This window comes from Rhincodon typus, chromosome 29 (assembly GCF_021869965.1).
Source record: "Rhincodon typus isolate 14 chromosome 29, sRhiTyp1.1, whole genome shotgun sequence".
Classification (NCBI taxonomy): Eukaryota; Metazoa; Chordata; class Chondrichthyes; order Orectolobiformes; family Rhincodontidae; genus Rhincodon; species Rhincodon typus.
In genome coordinates, this window is record NC_063360.1 from 19,540,216 (window position 1) to 19,561,456 (window position 21,241).

Sequence of the window (21,241 nt, forward strand, 5' to 3'; positions counted from 1 at the left end):
GGTGAATGGGGCTGGTTAAGAGATGAATAAGTTGCTGCAAAATTCTCAGCTTTTGACCTGCTCTTCGAGCCATAGTATTTATATGGTCAGTCCAGATCAGTTTCTTGTAAATAGTAACCCTTAGGATGCTAGTGGGGAGTCTAACGATGATAGTGCCATTGACTGTCATGGAGAAATTATTTGCTTATTTCTCTTTGAGATGGTCATTGACTGCCACTGCAACAGGATGGGTTACTTGTAACCTCTCTAATTATGGTTATGTAAATTGTAAAAAGATGTTTATTACAAAATCCTTAGATTTCATTGGGTGGGGGGGATGCTCAATTATTTGGGTTTAAATGGCATTAAAAACTATAGAAATTTAGCTAAAGACCTTGATTCAGTTTTTATCATTTTTATTAACATTATATTCTGCCTTCCAATGCAGGTCTACGCATCAACATCAAGTGAAGAATATAGCAGAGATACATCTGGATATTCTTCATCCAAACCTTCAGGTTCTATATTTCCAGGCTCTTTCTATATTCAAGGTAAAAAGCTGATCATGGATAACTGAATTAATCAGCATTGAACTGGTGAATGCTTTCTGTTTTCTCTTTAGTAAATTGCAATTCCTGATTCACATTTGATTAATAATATTGGGCACGTTTTGAGTGCATAGCATTGCTTTTGTGTAGTCTTCTCTGTTTTTGCCCTGTAAAGTTAATTTACATCGGGATAGGGTTCCTTTACAATGAGGAATTAGGTACCAACAGGATGGGTTCTTCCATTTCTTTTTGTTCTCTGGGTATTGGACAAAATCATTCTAACTCAAGAATCCATGCAATTGTTCAAGTCTTTGAATGTAACTTTTCAAACCAGTTTTTGCGTCCTATTTTAGCCCGTGCACAATTTCTACTCTCTTTGTTTGCTCCCATGTAGGGCTTGAATCCTGACAAATAGTTTTGGTTAGGGAATTGAGAATGATTTGATTTATAAACGTAACAGTTAAGGACGATAAGGTCTTGGAACAGTCTGCCTGGGGTACAAAAGAATTATGTCAGTTAAGCTGTTGATTTTACTGGTTTTTCAACAATTGTCAATTATGTGATTTGGTACTGTTCTAATTTAAATAATTGCCACAGCACCAACCTCTGGCTGATGCTGAACCTTAATACCATCTTGCTCAGTTATTTTTCTGCCTGTTGTGCAGAGAGCAGTCTTCCAAAGTGTATCCCATTTCGCTTGAGCAACATGCAGCCTCAGAGTGGCAAATAATTTCTGTACATAACTTGCAATGTGAGCAAGTTAGATGAAACAGACTCTACTGCAATTGATTGCAAGTGGAGCTTGCAGAACAGCTTTTAAGATGCAGGTTATATTCCCAATTTTTTCTGTTTTATTTTCCTTTTACTAGCAACTTAGTACTAGCAGTTAGTCCTTCTAAACAAGGTATCTGTTATTAGACACAAATGAAAGTTCCTTTTCATCAGCCCCAATAATGGTGCATCTTGAAAGTGGAAGGTGATATCCAGAACCCTACATGGAACTTGCCCCTTGTCGTGTCATGCTATCCTATAGCCTATCTGATTGTACACAAATTACTTCATTAAGGATGACTTTCATCTATAAGCTAATGCCCACTAGGAACTGGATTAGGACTGTGAACTAATTCACTTTAGGGAAAGAAGAGTATTTATTGTTCTACTCCTACAACCACCACCTCCCCACCCCTAAAATAAAAGGAAAAATCTTAGTCTAGGTTCAATAAAGTATAGATAATTAAAAGGCCGTTTTCATCCTGCATTGATATGAACAGATCCCATTGGTCACCTTAGGTTTTAGCATATATCCACGGAATGCAATGAATAACTAGAAAGAAAATAATGCTTTATCCAGGAGTGATTTGGTTTACTTTTATTTTGTTTTATCTGTACACAAACTGGCCAGTTAAGAGGGTGAATAATTAAACTTTTTGCTCCTGTGTGCCATGGCTATGTAAGTAAGCTTCTTGTTACATTTTAGATGGTATTCCCAATGGTCCTGATGTTTGGACCTCATCCAGTGGAATAGGCCAACCGGGATATGGAAATTTGATGGCAAATTCTTCATCCCATTTGTCTCAATCTGGTGGCTACAGCAACCTTCATTCACAGGAACGCCTGGTAAGTGAGGTTTGCCTCCAGAATAATGATCCTAGATTGGAAATGCTTGTTGATTTTTGTTTTCATTTTTTTTCTCAGTATTTCTTCCTGATTCCAGACGATTTTAGCCTATGGCAAAGCTGTTATGTGAAAACCAAGCATTACCAATTCTAGTTGCACAAGTTTATTCACGTGTTAGATTATCACTGAATCATTTAACTCATCCTGAACTATTAAAGTCAGCTTTGATAGCCTTATGGAAAAAGATCCCCTTCAAATCAGTATGCTGATACAGTTTTATTCAGCATTATTTAAAATGAGCTTTGAGCAAACCAAAGCAGTTTTAGGACTGCTATTAAAAACTATTTTTAAACAAACTCAGCAGCATTTATGGTTTAGCAATTTGCTTGGAACGTTTAATAGCCAATTTCTTTACATTTATTTTCTTATCTCGAGTAATTTTTATTACAGAATGATTGATGTACATTAAGCACTAGTCAAATGTATATATCTCAAAATGCATATCACAGTGAATTATTTCTGAAAGTTTATATAAACAAATTCGCTATTAATGCCAGCAGAGTTGCTCGACACCTTTTTTCCTTTTGTCAACTTACCCCATGAAAAATAATGTTTCTTTTTGGGATATGACTACTTTTATCCAACATGATTTTCTTGGTCCAGTGACACACATTGATTGTTCAGGTTGAAGGTCATTTCAAGAACTATCAAAATGGGGATATTTTAAACTGCATTCCATGAGTCATGTTCCCTCATGCTCGGCTGGGGCTAAACCACATTGGAAAATAATGAACCATCAAACACCAACTTTTTAAATTTGGTTTTTAAAGAAATTATTGTTAAATTACACTTGCTTTTTATTCGTTTACAACGAAAATTAAATCCTGTAACACTCACTGAAAATTCATTCTTGACTTTGCGTGCAGTGCAAGTTTTTGATATTTATCAGCCAGGAATTTTTCTGTTTGTTTTGGGTCATTAGGAGCAGGCACAGCATGAAAGTAGTAGTTATAATTTTGGATTTTGCAATAAACTCGCAGCCCATTCACATTTCTTTAAGGTGAGAAAAGTGGAATTCCTCTACCTCCTTGGGGAAATCTTTTGTATATTTTTACTCCACCTCTTGAGGCCCCAGACATTCATTGTGGTAAGCTGAAAGACTGAAATAAACAGCTTAAACAGTGTAAGTTAGTATATCAACAGTGCTCAACCACTGTTATATTTCTGCAGTTGTTGACTGATCTGGATTTGCATCAATGGTGGAGAAAGATACCAATCTGATTTTTATTTTTGTCTCTCTTGCCTTCTGCACTACCACCACCATGTTTTTGTTTATGTGCCTGGTCTTCAGGCAATATAGTAGAAAGAATTTTAAAAAAACAAAATCTGTCTTTATGACCATGAGACACTTGTATTTTTGTTCACCTAAAAAGCAAGGAATACAATTTGCAATGAATGTAATACATTGGACAGTACAACCTATTTGTTATTTAGGATATAAAAGTCACATTAAATATTCAGAGGTCAGATATGATTATTCCAGATTTGTATTTAACAATGCCCTTAGCCCCAACCTCCAGGAAGCATTGCGATTGCGCTGTGTGAATTTCCTATTTCCCACAATAGCCATCCTCTCGAAGTGAAAATCCTGATTAGTACTGAGCTTTGCTGCTTTCACATTTCAGTTCCTCATAAATGAGCCATATAGCGACAGCCAAATTTGTTTCACATAGTCTACCTGTTGCTGGAAGAGTCCTCTTGAGCCTGACCTACCATTCGGAGATAATGTAGTGAATCTGTACCAGATCTTCATTTACCTACTTTGTTTCCATATCGCTGAATACCATAAACAAGCCTCCTGCATGCTACTAAGTGTGTCTAACTGTCTCTTGGAGCTGGAGTTTAGTGCAAGAAAATGTTTTAAAAATGGTCATAGTTTGTTCTGTTAGTTTCTCTATCAATTTTGAGAATCACAATATTTGAAAACGTTCTATGTAGCTGATGGATATCTAACATTTCTATTTTGAAATACAGCTTAGTGGTATGATGGTTCGAAATCCTTGTATGTTTTTGTTTTCATCTTTTGTTCTAATTCCACAAGTTGTTATAATAGGCACTTGTTTGTAGCCTCTTCAAAGATGTAGCACCAGGGTAACTTAGTAATGTACTGCTAGTAAACTCAATGAGAGCCAGGGAGTCCTCCATGCTTTGTTCTGTAATTAAACATTTCCCTTGTTACTTGCCAAAGATGGCATGATTGAGATTAGAAGCCTCCAAGAGAAATCATGGATATGAATTTGTTGTGCCAACTTTAGTTAAGCTATTTTTACTTTTTAAGCCTTCCTTTGACGATATGTTGAAAATGTGTAATAAAAGTTTTTATTAGCTTTAGGGGACGGAGATTGCACACATGAAGTTAGGAATATAAACTGTGCACATACTGACTTATTGGATTGCATCTTGATCCAAGTATTGAATAAGGGGAAAGTCTTAAACCAGCCTTAGTTTCATGATGACAACTTCCTTTTACCTGTTATTTATGGATTTTTTTTATTTAAAAAGCAAACTCTCTCTCATGAAATGTGTTTTTAACACTGACAGTAATTGCCTTGAACAATCAGTGTAACCACATACTTTCAGCACTTGGGAAAATTGGCGAATGAGCTTTGTACCTCTACAATTTTTCTTTTTCAGAGCTACCCAATACACAGTGTGCCATCAACAGAAGTTAACGGAAGTCTTCCATCTATGTCTGGTTTCCACTGTTCCAGTAATGCAGGTTCAACTGCATATGGTGTTTCATCTCATACACCACCAATCAGTGGGACAGAAACCATCATGAGTATGTATGGCTTTTAATGCATGATTTCTATAAATCTTTTGATCTGTTCATGTGAATGAAGCACATGTTGTCCTTTTTTATTCAGTTACCATTGTTAAAGCTTTCATTTTATATTCCCAAGTTTACAAGGTACCAACTTCAACGTTACTGTCGGTTTTGCATTGAACTGATTGTCGAGGCTTTTCAAATTTCATTCATTGGACATGAGCATCACTAGATGGGCCAGAATTTATTACCCAGCTCTGTGCCCTGAGAAGGTGGTGGTGAGGCACCTGAACTGCAACCATCCATTTTGGTGTCAGTAAATCCATAATATTATTAGGGAGTTCCAGGTGATTGATTCAATGACACTGAAGGGACAGTGATGTATTTTCAAATCAGAGTGATAGTGGCTTGGAGGGACACTTGGAGATGTTATCCCCATACATCTGCTGCCCTTATCCATCTAACTGATGATAGTCATGGGTTTGGGAGGTGCTGCCTTAGGAGCCTTGGTGAATTTCAGCAGTGCATCTTGTAGATGGTACAAATTGCTGCTATGGAGCATCAGCTGTGGAATGACCAATTGTTTGTTTGTGGATGCACTATCAATCATGCAGGCTGCTTTGTCCTGAATGGTAGACCTTAAGACAGTAAGAAATAGGAAGGAGAACCAGGTTTTCCTTCATGCATCTTTGCTACAGTTGAAGAGCCCTGCCCCAAGTTTAAGCATTTCCAAAGGTTATTTATTGTTTTCAGAATGAATCATTTCGCTGAATGCAGTGCTCCTTTCCTTTTCAGCAATCGCTGAAAAATGCTTTGTGTAAAGAATAAAGATGTTTTCTCAGACAGTTCACAAGTACAAACAAGATCCCTCCATATTCTGTTTCCTGTTGTTTAGCTTTGTCTCTCTCTTTGGATCTGAGTTGGTTAATGCATTTCAGTAAGACAAAATGGTAAAAATAATTGGCCCTGGTTGAACCTGATTATTAAACTCAGCATCCAAGCTTGATTCGTTTAAACTAATGTAAGCTGTGTTTTGCGTGGTTTATAACTTTTTTTTGGTCTACACATAGAGTTAATTTATATTTGAACTGACTGAAATTGTTAAATGTTTTGACCTTATAGTCATTGAGGTGGGGGCTGGTTTGGTTCAGTTGGCTAGACTGCTAGTTTGTGCTGTAGAGTGATTCCAGCAGCATGTGTTCAATTCCTGCAGAGGCTGAAGTTACCATGAAGGATTCTCCTCAAACTCTCTTTCCTGAGGCTCAAATTAAACCACCTTCAGTTCTCTCTCTCTCTAATGAGAGAGAGAGACCCTATGGTCTGGTAAGACCATTGTGACTATAAGAAGCAAAAGTTTTAGCAAATTTGCAAAATTCGCTAAGAAATCTCACCATTGTAATCAGAAAAAGAGATTACCATTCGTGGTGTTACATTTCACTTCTGGCATGGTTTGGCCGTGGTCCATTTTACAACATAAAAGTACCAAAAATTTTTGGCTGTACAAATTGCAAATCTGCTAGTTTAAAAACAAATTTGGCATGAAATATTAGTATGTAAGAATAGTTCTCCAATAAGGTAAGACTGTAGTAAAACTCATTGATGGGGTGGGGAGTGGGAAGTGAACTCTTGATCATGTTGCATTCCACTGACACCCAGTACAACCATATCTGATCGCCATTTTGCAAAGCACCATATTGTAATGTATTTCTCCAAGAAGTAAGTCAAAATGCCATTGTAGAATTTATTGCATAAAAGTGACTATCCTTTACACGAATTTTGTATCTTAAGTTAATGTTAAACCTAGTTAATTCAGAAGACACCGCCTAAATTCAACATGCAGGAATTCCTCAGAACACATTTAACATTCTGGGCCAAATGATGTCTGAACTCCAACTGTAATAAGAAATATTAAATATTACTTTCTGCTAACACTTGGAATATAATTTCTGGATAGCCAGAAATGTATGCATGAAAATCAATTTCATTGTCTTGTGAAGAATGTGAGAAAATCTGTTAGACAATGATAATTTATTGAGTTAGGCAGCTACTAGCCATTGAGGAGAAATTCCTTTTTTAGCGGTAGTATCCAATGCAAGTTATGTTGAGGTTGTACAAGACCTTGATGAGGCCTTTTCTGGAGTGCTGTATCCAGTTCTGGTCGCCTGGTTAAAGGAAGGATAATATTAAGCTAGAGAGTAGAGAATTTCAAGACTAGGGGGCATATTTTTAGGTTGCAAGGAGAAAGATTTGGAAAAAAAGAGACATGGGGGCAATTTTTGTTTTAGTGATCAGTGTGTGGAATGAACTTGCAGAGGAAGTGGTGGATGCAGGTACAGTTACAATGTTTAAAAGACATTTTGGATAAATACATGGTTAAAATCTTTGGAAGGAAATAGGCCAAACGCGGGCAGGTGGAGTTAGTTTAGGTTGGGATTATGGTCAGCATGGACTGGTTAGACCAAAACTGTCTGTTTCCGTGCTGTATAACTCAGACTTTATAATTGAATTAGTGCTTTTTCACGTAGGGAATTGTAAGTTATCATGTGGAGTCACATGATTTTATTAGAAATTTGGCAAAGGTTCTGCCTGCTAAAATAAGTTGCATGCAGATATAAGTAAAGGATTCACTTCCTTTCCCTGAATTTCCTTAATCTTTGTGATATTCACCACTTACTAAACCTTATACTTCTGAACTTCCATGGATGATGGGTTCTTCTATGGCTTTTCTTTTCTGCTTTCCCTGTAATTTTTGATGCTTGGAACCTACTCTTAGATATTTAAAAACCTTTCTTTGAATTTTTTTTGTTTTTAGTAAAGGAAAAGGAGTATGTGATGCTAATATAGATTTCTTTACTGTTCCTCTGCTGCATTGCTCCTGCTGGTGATCACAGTGGAAAATTGACCACAGGCCCTTGGATGTGAGTTGGGAGGGATCACACAAGTTGGAAGTTCTTTAAAAGGATAGGCATTCTTCATGATTTTTTTTTTATGCCAAACCTTTTTCTCCTTAAAGTGAATCCATTTATCCCACCTGTAATGGGGACTATATTTACAAATGGAGTGAGAACATTGTAGCATTGATTCTGAACTTGCACTCCTTTTGGGCACTGACTACATTGCAGATTGGTAAACCAGTGCTTCTAGGTGAATACACATAGTTGAAATGAGACAGTGTTATAGCCTAACAAATGGGCAACTTTAGGAGTTTCTGCATGTGCAGAATAAAGTGGAAATGTAGATGTTGCTGACCGTGATTCGACACTCGTTCAGAGGGCATGCTGTCCAGGTCCTAGCCCCAGATGCAACCAACAGGATATTGATGATTTGACAAGGGTTTCCACTATTACATTAATGGTCTCATTGTAAGTACCTTAGAAGAAAGGTACACTCGATTGAATGAGGTTTAACTGGGTTTTTAAACAGTATATTAACTTTATAATTACTGCTAAAATCTTTTTCCTGGGAAGCTAGAGTGTCCAATTTATCCATTGTCATGAAAACAATTGAACTTGTAAAATATGCTTAAATGTTTGGAATGAGGTAGAGGCTAAAATAATCAATCACCGTTTACTTCATTATCTGAAAATTAAGAATAAAGTGCTTGAGGCTTCAATAGATTTGGCTACTTTACATGCTTTTTGGCTTTGCTACTGATGTCGCTGGACACTTAAAGATCCCCTTGACTTGGTATCAGAGTTGAATTTGTCAGGAAAGGAAAAATCCTTGTCAGAGTTGGCTAGACCTTCATGGGGAATTTTTTTTAAGGTCAGCAGCCATGCCATGCTTTGTCTCTTACCACAAAATCCAAGCCATAATCTTGTCATACAAGTGGAGGTGTGGACTTGTTAAATCCTGGGTTGTAAACCATTGATGCAATAGCTTTGGTAACCTTCAATGACAAATCACTTTTAAAATAATTGGTCCTTCTAAGTACCTTGCATATAAAGGGTGGGGGAAAGCAATCAAGTACAGATCTTAGGAGTGAATTGAAGAATGGTCTTGTCATAGGGTGGATCGGAGTAACATTCAACAGATTTTGGGTCACTTGAAAGTAAATTTTCATAGTGTCCTAACTTTGTGTAGGTTGTGGTGTCCTGACTTCAAAACAGTGAACCATTAATATATCTAACTGCTCAGCCTATTTGTCACTGTGCATAAATGGAGTAATGCATTTGCCTGTTTTGTCCTTTTTAAATGAGTTTCCATCTTTTGTGGTGTCATTCAAACTTCACAGCTTTTCACCCTTGTCCATCACTTATTGTTAAATTTTGTTAACTAAATTAACTGCTTTATTTTTGTTAGCCATATTTAGTTACATGAACATCATTTGTATTTGTATCCTAGTCTTTAAGAAATAAATGATGAGGCCTTTGTCTGAAAAATGCATGCTTCTGTTAAATTGATTTATTTAAATGATAGATTCATATAGTTTATTTGAATTCAGATACATCTGTTAGCCTAACATAAAATATTTATTGTATTTACCTGCTGGGTTTCCTGTTAATGTATCTATTCTGGTTTTAGCTAACAGAGGAAGCTCAGCTGGCAGCCCACAAACCTGTGATGCACTGGGAAAGGCTCTAGCCTCGGTAAGCTTGCATAATAAGTCATTTTAAAGTAAGGATTTAGTTAAAGGTCTTTAATTAACATGAATCAGCTTATTGCAGATTAGAATTTGTATGCAGCTAAATTTAGATTGGTACTTGAAATGTAGTTAATAAACATTACAATGTTCAGTGTGAATTCAACCTCGTGAGTGCAATTAAGTAAGCCGTCTTTATGTTGAAAAGAATAACTTCATTTTGGCCATTAATGTTTTCCAGATCTATTCACCAGATCACACCAGCAATAACTTCCATTCAAATCCATCAACACCAGTTGGGTCTCCACAGGCAATTGCAGGTAAATTGTGGTTTTGTTTTTCCCCCATGAGCTGATTGAAAATTCAGGTGTTCTCTTTCAGAATGTTATGGTTAGCATTTGTCCAAGCCATTAACCTGGAAATGTGTATACATAGTTGTTCCATTAAACTTGAATATAGTGCAGTTGCACCATCTAATGGTCAAAGCTTAAATTGAAGCAATTTTTAAATAGAATATAACTGGTATTTTCTGCCTTCAGTCATTGCATGGGATGTGGATGTGCTCGTCAGGCCAGCTTTTAATATCACTATTTCACCTTTTTATTGGTGAACAATTGCAGCTCGTATTGTCTAGCTATTCCCTTTTTTGCTGTTTGAGTCAAAATCCTTAAATTCACTCCCTCTGACAATGAAAGATTAGTAACATATTTCCAGGCCTGGAGGGTGCATGACATGGAATGAGACTTGAAAGTGCTGTGTTCTCTTGTGATTATTGCCCTCATTCTTCGTGATAGAGATTGTAGCTTTGGAAGTTGCTGTCAAAGAAGTTCCAGGAGGTTGCTGCAGTGTATCTTGTAGATGAAATGCCTTGCAATCAGTGTATACTGTTGGTGAATGGAGTGAATGGTGATCAACGGGGATATAAATATTGAAGAACTTAGGCCGCTTTGTAATGTGCATCTTTACTGAAAGTTCTAGATCTCAGAACTGGATCCAGTGAGAATTAAGTAAACCAGTTTCACTTTAAGATTGTGGAATTGATTTTGAGTAAACAAAGCCTCACTAGTAGTTATCATTTTATAGGTACAGGTCAGTGGTCTAGATCTGGAGGCCAAGGTGCTTTATCGCCGAATTATGAAGGAACAGTACATAATCTGGTAGGATTTTCATGCTTGATTCCTCTATTTTGTTTCAAAAATTATAGCTTATGTAACATTTTAATTCATTTATTTTTGTTTGTCAAAGAGCAACTCAAAAGCATGAACACTTCTAATGAAAGTGTAATCTGTGCCATCCTCTCATCCTCTCATTTGAGGTTTATCTTCAAGCTTGAGTTTTTAATTGAATTCTTGACAAACTTGTACATCAGTTTTTTTTAGATGCTTTGCTTTGTGGAATTTATGTTACAGTTGTCACTTCTCTGTGTGAGCCATTTGAGTCAGAACAGACTGAAGCAGCTATTTCTATTGCTCTCGCACTCCCTGGGTGTTGCTCTCGCACGTGTTCACTCTCGCGCTGTCTGGGTGTCGCTCTCACACACACACTGTCACTCCCTGTGTCTCATGCGCTGTCCTGAATCCAGACATATTCCACACCCAACATTATTTTGGTAAAACTGAAGTGGTCATTTTTGGTTCTGGCTGTGGTGGGCTCCCAGGCTGTCACCTCATACTTAGCCCAGAGGTACATGCCTCAATGACCACCTTTGTTCCTTGAGTTGAGCTTCCATTTTCATATCTATATCTGTCACCTGAACTAATCCTGTATTCAACCCTACTTCTCCCACTTCTGTTTTGAGGCAATAGTCCATCTGTTTCTCATCTCCGCAACTTGCCTTCCTTTTAGACCATAAAAGAGAGAAGCAGAATGAGACCATTTGGCCCATTGAGTCTGCTCTGCCATTCAATCCTGGTTCATGTTTCTCAGCCCCATTCTCTTGCCTTCTCCCTGTAGCCCCTGGTCCCCTTGCCAATCAAGAATCTATTTCTATCTTAAATGCAGTCAATGAATTGTCCTCCATAGTCCTGTGCAACAAATGAGTTTCACACATTCACCATCCTCTGGCTGAAGAATTCCTCCTCATCTCGGGTCTAAAAGGTCATCCCTTCACTGAGACTATGCCCTTGGGTGTCTAGTCTGTCCTACCGAGGGAAACATCTTCTCCATGTCCACGTTATTCGGGGCCCCTCAGTATTGTATAATTCTTTGCTGGCTATTTGTCTTTATCTACTGCAACCTGTAATCTGTTCAGAGTATGACAATCCCCATCCTTACCAAACTCCATCAATCTCCCATTCTGATGAATTATTAGAATATTGCACTCATGATTATCCATATCCTAGCTTTATCTCTTGAATGTTCTTTTAATGTGTAAATTTTGGACATATGATGTTCCTTCATTCAATTTATAATGTTTACTGTTCGTTTTATATTTCTATGTCACCAAGTGTGTTCTCCTTGGGCTCCAGTACGCCTACTGGCTAGAACATCCCCTCAAAATTACTTATGATTTACAGCCCCTCCCAGGTTTTCACGTTCTTAAAGTCTTTTGTGTTTGTGTGCTTTTTCACCACAGCCCCTGCTCCTTTTCTGACTTTTTAAATTCAACCTCATGCCACCATTTTATTAAATACTCTTTAATGCATTGTAAGACAAGTTATGTTACACTTGTCTTTAGAGAATCTGCTGCTTGGAAATGTTGATCCAATGGATTGGAGGAAATGTGACTAGTAAGAGAAGCTCTGTTTCTTTAAAGCCCTTTTTTTTTTAAACTGGTGAAAAGGTTGGTGGCTTTAGTCCGTCTTATAAAGTAAAAAGAATGCATAGTTTCTGGATTTAAACTGTGTCCCATCAAAGTACAGGTAGTTCTCCAATAACTGAATAGTTGCGTTCTTGTGTGACCTCGCGCTATAGAAAATCACTGGAGAAAATGTTATAGGAAAATCGCTGTACCTGTACCACAGAGTTCGCGTTATCCAAACAGCGTCTCATTATTCACCAATTCGTGTTAACAAAACACGCAATATAGCAGAAATATCTGTATTAAGTGTGATGTGATCTGGTGGCTCAAAATGTTAATCCTTCCTTGGCAAATGTTATGTTGTTATCAAACTGGAAATATTGCCATTGAATTTTGTTCTGTCTATCAAGTGGTACAACTGTGTGCAGTAGCAAACTTTGTCTTTTCTACAAAACACTACTTAGAATAGCTAAAGATTTAATGCCTGTTTTATTTGTGTCCCATCTTTAAATCTTCAATATCTTGACGTTTTGCTTCTACACTGTTCGGAATTTCAATCTTGCAAGAGCAATTCACATTAATAAGCATAACGCAATGGTGAAAGATGTCTACCCAATAACATAAAACCAAGCAGGTACTTGGAGTTTCTTAATACTTTGTATCTGCTTTGGAGTGATTGATTGAAAAGCAAGTTCCTCTTTTAAGCAATCTAAACTGAAAAGTTGTCATCAAGCCAAATTCGATCAGCCCTATCTGTGAACCTACTTTTTGTAATCAGGTGATGAAAAACACTATGTAGACCTATTTTCTTTGCATCTGACAACACTTCTTTTTTTTTTGCTGGAATGGAGATCAAATGCCAACAACCCTTTGATATCTGCCCATATTTGTTCAATGCTTCAGGTCTGCATTCTTGCCTTCGCAGAGAGGCTTTGATGCTCCATCTGAGTCTGGATAACTTGGCAGGAATTGAACTGGGCACCTCATCTGTTTAGTTTTGTACCACAACACTCGTGGTTTTACTAGAAAGGAGTCGAAGTTCTCTCTTTGAGTTGCTAATTGTGAGCAACTCACCAGTAATTATGCTGCATTAATGTTACAGGCTTAGACACTTGCTCCTGTGTTACTGTGCTAGAAGCAAGTTTCCTATGTTGAAACCATTACTGTTTGTTTTGCTATTCTCATTTTTGGTTTGGAGCTGAGAGTTGAAGTTGAGAATTGAACTTTGAACAGCAGGTAGACAGACAGGAGGCTGGAAGAAGACAGCAAGCCAGGCAGCATTTTGGAGGAAAGGAGAAGTCAACGTTCTGGGTATTCCCCTTCAGGACTGGATGTGGGGTGGGGGCTGCTGCAGATAAAGAGAGGACAGAGGGGTGGTAGCGGAATGGTGGTGATAGAGGGACTGGGATAGTTGGTGCGACTGGTTGGTCGATGGGAGGGGTGATTCCACCTCATCTACAACAACTCTGACATCCTTCATCCAAGGATGTACAGGTTAACCCATCTTTGTGCAGCCCTCCACTTTACCCTCAAGGACAGATCTCTGTAGCTTTTCAGCTGTGATCAAGTGGCCAAAATGTCTTCCTTTCTGGATGCCTTTTTTTTCAGTTCTTCTTGCTCCTGAAGTTTCAAACACCTCTTCATGTTTATGGCTTTTTGGCATATGTCTTGGCATCCACAGTTCAAAGGCTTCTCTTTCTTTTCTGTAGATCGATCTTTATTGTCCAACCAAGAAAGTGGATAGAATTTAGACCTTAGGAGTCTTTTTCCTTGTTGGCACCATTTCAAGATGGACATCTGGTGATGCTCCCAAACAACTTCTTTTGCTTTTATTGTTCTAATACAATTATTAGAGCAATATTGTATTGATGTAGTGCTTTTCATGAACTGAAACTCTTAAGTTCTTGACAAACCTGTGAGGTATATATTTGTCTTTTCCGACCTGTATATAGGATATAACCTTGTAGATCAGTAAGCATAATATAATTGCAAATTCCTTAATTTATACATTTCACATAAGTACAATATTTGATCTTAACTGTACTAAATTTGCTGCTGTTGTCAAAACAAGTTAAAGGTATGCTCTGTAATTAACAATTTAAAAAAAAAACTTTGAACCGTTCATTTCTTTCTAAGCAGCAGAATAAAATGGAGGATCGACTAGACCGACTGGATGATGCCATTCATGTTCTGCGTAGTCATGCTGTTGGATCTGCAACTGCCATGCCTGGTAGCCATGGTGACTTGCATGTGTTAATAGGACCATCACACAATGGCCCAGTTGGAGGTATAGGTCCAGGATTTACACCCCCAGGACTGATGTCAGCCAATAGGCATTCAATGGTGAGAGTTATTCCTTCATAATTTATATATACAAGTATTATTATGTTCTAGTGAACAACAATGAATTTCTGTGCAGAAACTGATAAGTCACAAGGTTTTTTTCCTCATGGCAGAGTTTCAAGGTGAACTTTGTTTTAGGTCCTTTTTTTGTTGTTGCTGTCTGAATGTATCTAACATTATTTACAAGGTGTCATCTTATCAAAACTCTTTGTAACCATCAGGATTCCAAGGGTTAAAGCTTCATTCATGCTACTTAATAAACAAAAGTTGACAGTATTTGTCTGAACACGAGTTTTTATATTTAAAGTTCTATTATGTAGAACTGATCATATTTTTAGCAAAATTTCTCTTGTATTTTTGATCCTTTGCAAATGTAAATATGATCTCCTTCCAAACAGTTGAACCAGGCATGATGCTTTTTTTTCCCCCTTGAAACCTCCTTCATCTACTTGGCTGGCCTATGTTGCAGTGCAGTTGTTTTGGGATTCTAGCTTCTATTTTTGTCTGCAGCAATGTGCAGGGGAAAATGTTCCTTGGTTCTTGCATGGTTTTCTCTAAAGTTAGCAGTTTAGACAAATTGTGAAGTATCTTTGTTTTTGAAAACTGCCTGAGTTCTTTTTTGACTTGTCAGTTGTTTGAGAGAGAGTATTTACAACAACTGTTAGACTCTAGTGCCAGCATAATAAGTCATTGCACATCTCAGCCTCAGCCAGAACTCACTCAAATCTACAGCCAAAGATAATCAAAGAACATAATGTAACTTCCTGCAATGCTGATACTGTTCGAGATTTTCAAGGAAGACATCCTGTATCTTTGTGAGGTGGCTAGCTGAGTATCTGTCTAAATATAGAATCACAGTTGCAATTCTAAAGTATTTATTTCATTTTATCGTGTCTTTTATTTGTTTTCAGAATGAGTCCTATGTCAAAACTCTTTGAGAGTTGAGTGAGGCCAAATATGTGTCTATCCAATTTGGAAACTGGCTCAATTTCCTGGCATTCAAATTGAACAACAAGTATAGACATATTTTAATAACACAGATTTAGTACAAACACTACACATCCAATCTTAGCTGATTTGGAAATGGGAGCACAAACTCAATACACATGTGGTTTCTCTTGATACAAATGTTGCATTTCAGTGTAGGGTTTACTTAGCACTGTGGTGAATTTTGGGTTGCACAACGTAAATGAAGTACTGAAATTAGAGAGCCAGAAGAACATGGAACAATACAGCACAGTACAGGCCCTTCAGCCCATGATGTTGTGCCGACCTAATGTCCTACTCTAAGACCAAACTAACCTGCAAACACTTCATTTTACTATCATTCATGTCCCTAATGTATCAGACTCTACCACCACCACTGGCAGTGCATTCCGTGCATCCACCACTCCTGGGTAAAGAAACTTTATTTATTTAGTCTTTCATGGTCTCAGTATATCCTAGCCAGTAAGATTTACTTCTAAGTTAAGACACTGTTGTGGACAAAACAGCAGCTAAGTCGGTCACAGGAAGAACCTGTAAGCAGCAATGATCATAATTCTCATTGTTTTTAACTGGCATTGATTGCGAGAGAGTATTGTTCAAGTAACCCAGAGAACTCGCTTGGTGTTTTTAGATATGTCCAACCTCCTTTTAAACATCCACCAGAAATGGCAGATGGACCTTTAGTTTACCATTTCACCCAAATTACAGCTCCTGTATCAGTGTAGACCTTTTGAGCATTGCACAGTTGTCCCGCAGCTTTTAATTCTCTTAGGTTCCACAAACCTGCTCTGTTTATTTGAGGTTTTGGGGTATTCATCTTAATGCCCCTTTATCATTTATTTTGCTTAGCTTTCAGATTGTGCAAAACGTTATTCCTAAAATAAATTTATTTTTCAGGTTGCAGCTCATGAAGAAGGTACAGGAATATCTAGTAATGCTAGTGTTCTGCCTAGTCGTGCACTCCCATCACAAACTACTGCATTGTCAGACCTTAACCGACCACAAGAAACCTACAGTGGTTAGTATTGGTGTATCAATATATTTGAATTGTATTTTGCACTTATTTCTTTCAAGATAGATGTAAATATCAAACAAACTGTAAACCGGCAGAGATCTTTTGAAACTTCACAGTGATGTATTATTGCAAATGTAAGGATTCAGTTAATGCCTTATCACCTGGTGTTACTCATCCAAGCTGTGCAGTTTGAGAGTACTAGAGATAAATTGATTTACTGCATGAAGGCTGAGAAAACTTAATTACTGTGGGCAGCCCTTAGCTAATAATAGGCTAGTTATAGGTTAGCAAAAATGCAAACATTTGAGAACAAATTGTCTCTAGTCTTTTGATTTAAGATATAATCTGACGAGGAGAATTTTCATGTTTAAGCATCACCTTCTGTACTGTTCATGAATGAAAAATTAGTGTATGAAAAGTCAGGTAAATACAGTTAAAGGATAGAGGAATAAAGATTGTTTGCAAAAGATACTGAGATATGAGATCCTCTCAATCAATATTTGGGTACTTCAGTAGGGAATAATGGCTTACCTGTAGTTTGTTCAATAAGTAGACGGGTATGCTTTTGACTAGATTTAGGCAATTTATTTCCTGATTGAGGCATTTAATACAAATAAAAACACTAATGTTTACTGTTGACCTCTTCCCTCCCTAACCTTACTTTGAAGGAGTTCAAGACTCCTTCCTCACATTGAAAGCATTCTCATTCTTTTTGGATGAGGGTAGCCAGAGTATTTAATGTTCAGTGTTTTCCTGTAGAAACAAAGTGAATAATATGAACAATATGAAAAGCAACAGCAATATTATTGTTAAAAAAATCTTACCTGGCCTTCCAACTATCTGCTTCTCCGAAGTCTTGCTTTGCTCGAGTTAGGTTCTTTCCCTTTTACATAATCCTGATTAACAAAGCAAAATCTGTTATTCTACCAGCTCTTGGTCACCATAGTCATTAGCCACTTCTCAACTAGCTACACTCAAGTAGCACCTGGCTGTATATGTGCCTCACTGAGGATTCTAAAGTAATTCCCTTTTTAAATTGATAAACCTGCTTTTATTTTACATTAATTCTTTGAAGAAATAATTTCTGCTTTACACATCAGAAATGATACGTCCTGTATCTGTGCAACTGCAGTGCTTTCATTTGGACACTGATTATAATGCTGTAGTTTCCGTGGCCTCCACTGAAGGCCTCCTGATTGTACTGCTGCTTCTGCACTGAAGCTTATAAAATTCCTGTCAGGGTTACAGTACAATTTAAAGTATAGGGTGTAAGCATCTTTGTTTTGAAATTACTAAAAGATCATAGCTGTAAAGTTTGTCTATGCCTGAACCATTACTGGATGACTTTGAAAATTCATCTGTGAACAAACCCCTTTTATTTCCTCAGAGATAGCAAGAACTGCAGATGCTGGAGTCAGAAATAACAGTGTGGAGCTGGAGGAACACAGCAGGCCACGTGAGACCCAGCGGAGATTCGGAGACCATTTTGTAGAGCACCTGCGCTCTACGCGACAAACGACACCTTCCAGTCGCAAACCATTTTAACTCCCCCCTCCCACTCCCTGGGTGACATGTTGATCCTGGGCCGCCTCCAGTGTCACAATGATGCTACCCGCAAACTGGAGGAGCAGCACCTCATTCTGCCTCGGGAGCCTACTGCCTGATGGCCTAAACATGGGTTTCACCAGTTTTAAAATCTGTCCCCGCCACCCACCCCGGCCTCCTCCCATGTCCGACCCTCCCTCTCATCCCCGCCTCCTTGACCCGACACAACCTGTCCATCTTCTTTCCTACCTATTCGCCCCTTCCACTTCACTGACCAATCCCCACCACTCCCTACCTGCACTAACCTATCGCCGTCCCACCTACATTCCCCAGCCCCATCCGTCCTCTGTCTATTTATTTCTGAGCTCCCTTCCCCCTCCCCATTTCTGAAGAAGGGTCCCGACTTGAATGTCAACTTTCCTGCTTCTCTGATGCTGCCTGGCCTGCTTTGTTCCTCCAGCTCCCACATGGTGTTATCTCTTTTATTTCCTCTTGATCAACTAGTAGCTAAATCAAAAATGTAACTTTCTTGTTTTGCATTCTGTTTTAGGAATGTCCAGTGGTCTGCAGAGATCAAGTGTTAGTCAATCTAACGCTGACATTAAACGAGAAGAAAAGGAGGATGATGAAAATCACAATTCCTCAGGTTCTGAAGACAAATCAGAAGATGAGAGGAAAGATTCCAAAATGTCATCAAGGGCATCAAGAACAAGGTACTTTTTTTATTGTTCTAGAATATTTTTTCCAATTGCCTGGTCTGGGGTAATTCTCAGTAAAAGCTGTGCAATCATGTATGCACATTTTTTTTAACTTTTATGATTAATTCAGTTAAGCAGTACTGCTTGAAAATATTGAATATGTAATATAGTGTTTAATGAAAAATTGTGGAAATTTTGAATATGTTGGCAAGACATCTGTAGTGATACTTTCATCAATATCTATTTTGACCATGTATATTTGGCCAGTATGACAGGTAAATTTGACAATTGCATTGTTTGGTAACAATTGGGATGTTGTCAGCAGAGTTTGGGGAAGCTGTTACTGAAAATAACACTTGCAGAAGTACGTACATTGAACACCTTTTGTGAATTTGCATTCTTATCAATGAAACAAAAGTCCTTTTTCACTGCATGTCTCTATTCCCCAATGACTCAGTGGGTGAATAGTTGGAAGTATGTTGTGTAAAGATATATGGATCAGATTTCCAGTTTGGTTACTAGTTAGTGTTCACTTGGCAGATTATCTGTTCAGTACTTCTTGTCTTGAAACTTGAATTTTACATCCTAGCTGATAGAGCCTGCAATCCTATGATATTTCACTTTCTTTGTTGTGTCTTTATTTCTGGAGTTAGGTTCCTTTTGCATATATGGGGTCTGGTAACTTGTAGGTGGATTTGTAAATGTAGTATTTTGCTTGTGATATTTATAAACCTGTTTAATTTTGAAACTCTCAATTCAGTTAAGTGCACAATGCTGCACTTATATGAAATTATTATAGAACCCCAGTTGAGTATGGCAAAATGGAAAGAGCTCAACTTGCAACCAGTTTGAACACTACAGTTAGGTGAAGTTCAAACAAGGACTTGGCACTCTCCTTTTTAGCACGTAGCTGGAGCTTCGTAATTTGAGGGTATGGGTTACATGTTAAAGTATTGTCTGGATCCAAATCACTTTTCTCTTCACAAATGCCTATTTCCACCTCGCATATCTGACAATGCCCAACAGAAAGGAGTTTTAACTGTAAAATGTTTTGGAACATTGTGATTGTAAAAGGCTGAAGCTAAATGTTATGTTTAAAATGTTAGTCTTAGACACATTTCTCTCTCTTTTAAGGTGAATGTGAAATAATATTGGTTACTGCTCCCTTTTACTTTTAGGTTATTAATTAAGCCTATCAAATTACACACTGCCAAGTCGAATATAACCTCTCTGGTCAATTCTAAAATGTGCTCCTCTTTTTTAAAAAAAAACTATGAATTCCTTATCCAGATCGCTGCCAGTTTGATTTTCTCTGCTTGTATAGACATTAAGGTCAACCTGTGTACTTTGTCTTGCAGTGTGGTTACTGTTAAAGGGCCTGCAGACCACAGTCAATACTGACTTTTCTCCTAGTATTTATCATTTCCATCCAAATTGATTCTACATTCTGAACTTTTGAATTCCTGTCTAAACATTATATAAATGCCATCTTTTATTAACAATGTTAGCCCTTAACCTTTTACCTAGCTTCCAATTTTTCTTCAAAGTCATATTTTCTTCTATAATCAGGACAGTCCTTATACTGTGGCGATGTCTCTTAAATGGCTATTGGATTGTATTTATTTAATTCAGTGTGTACTGGTAGTTTGTTTACTTTGTTCTGAATCGAAGAATCCCTACAGTGAGGAAACAGGCCCTTCAGCCCAACAAGCCCGCACCGACCCTCAGCACCCACCCAAACCTACCCCGCTAAGTGTCAAATCCCTGAACACTACAGGCAATTTAGCATGGCCAATCCACCTAGCCTGCACATCTTTGTGACTGTGGGAGGAAACCTGAGCACCCACAGGAAACGCAGACACTGGGAGAACGTGCAAACTCCACACAGACAGTCGCCCGAGGATGGAATTGAACCCGGGTCCCTGGTGCTGTGAGGCAGCAGTGCTAACCACTGTGCCACCGTGCCGCCCATGTATTCCCATACAAATCCATCGGTTTTGTCTCTAGGTTTCTTTCTTTCTATATCCTCTTGCCATTCTCTGATCCATGTTGCTGTTTTCATCTCTTGCCTTGTCACTATGACGTGCCACATCTTTCCACATTAGATCTCTGGCCCCACCATTTAGATTACAGCCTAGTTTACTGCCCTGGTTGAGCAATTTGCAAGGACATTGGTCTTAAGCTGACACTCCTCCTGCCCTCTGCTTCACTTGCAGTCACTTCTTCCTGACTATGACCAATAACCAAATTAGAATACTGTATCTTACAGTAAAGTGGCTGCCTCCTCATTTTTAAGAATCCAACAAAATCTGCCCTCTGTGATGCATCAGTGTCTGTAGTACAGCCCCCAGCTTTCAAAC

At 38.0% G+C, this 21,241-nt stretch overlaps 1 protein-coding gene across 7 annotated transcripts in view; it reads left to right on the top strand.

Annotated features, from left to right (window-relative positions):
* Window positions 1–419: 419 nt before the first annotated feature.
* The window catches only part of LOC109914581 (transcription factor 4-like), a 40,413-nt gene continuing 19,591 nt past the window's right edge, over window positions 420–21,241 (top strand). For 4 of the 7 annotated variants that reach the window (XM_020514183.2, XM_048613863.1, XM_020514179.2 and 1 more), the window contains exons 1-9: window positions 420–530; window positions 2,005–2,144; window positions 4,839–4,986; window positions 9,496–9,560; window positions 9,795–9,873; window positions 10,637–10,710; window positions 14,430–14,636; window positions 16,521–16,641; window positions 18,734–18,896. In XM_020514183.2, coding sequence (XP_020369772.2) covers window positions 422–530; window positions 2,005–2,144; window positions 4,839–4,986; window positions 9,496–9,560; window positions 9,795–9,873; window positions 10,637–10,710; window positions 14,430–14,636; window positions 16,521–16,641; window positions 18,734–18,896 — 1,106 coding nt within the window. In that variant the 5' untranslated portion in view covers window positions 420–421. The remainder of the gene's footprint in view (window positions 531–2,004; window positions 2,145–4,838; window positions 4,987–9,495; window positions 9,561–9,794; window positions 9,874–10,636; window positions 10,711–14,429; window positions 14,637–16,520; window positions 16,642–18,733; window positions 18,897–21,241) is intronic. The other 3 variants (XM_020514178.2, XM_048613864.1, XM_020514181.2) reach the window with 1 other exon arrangement.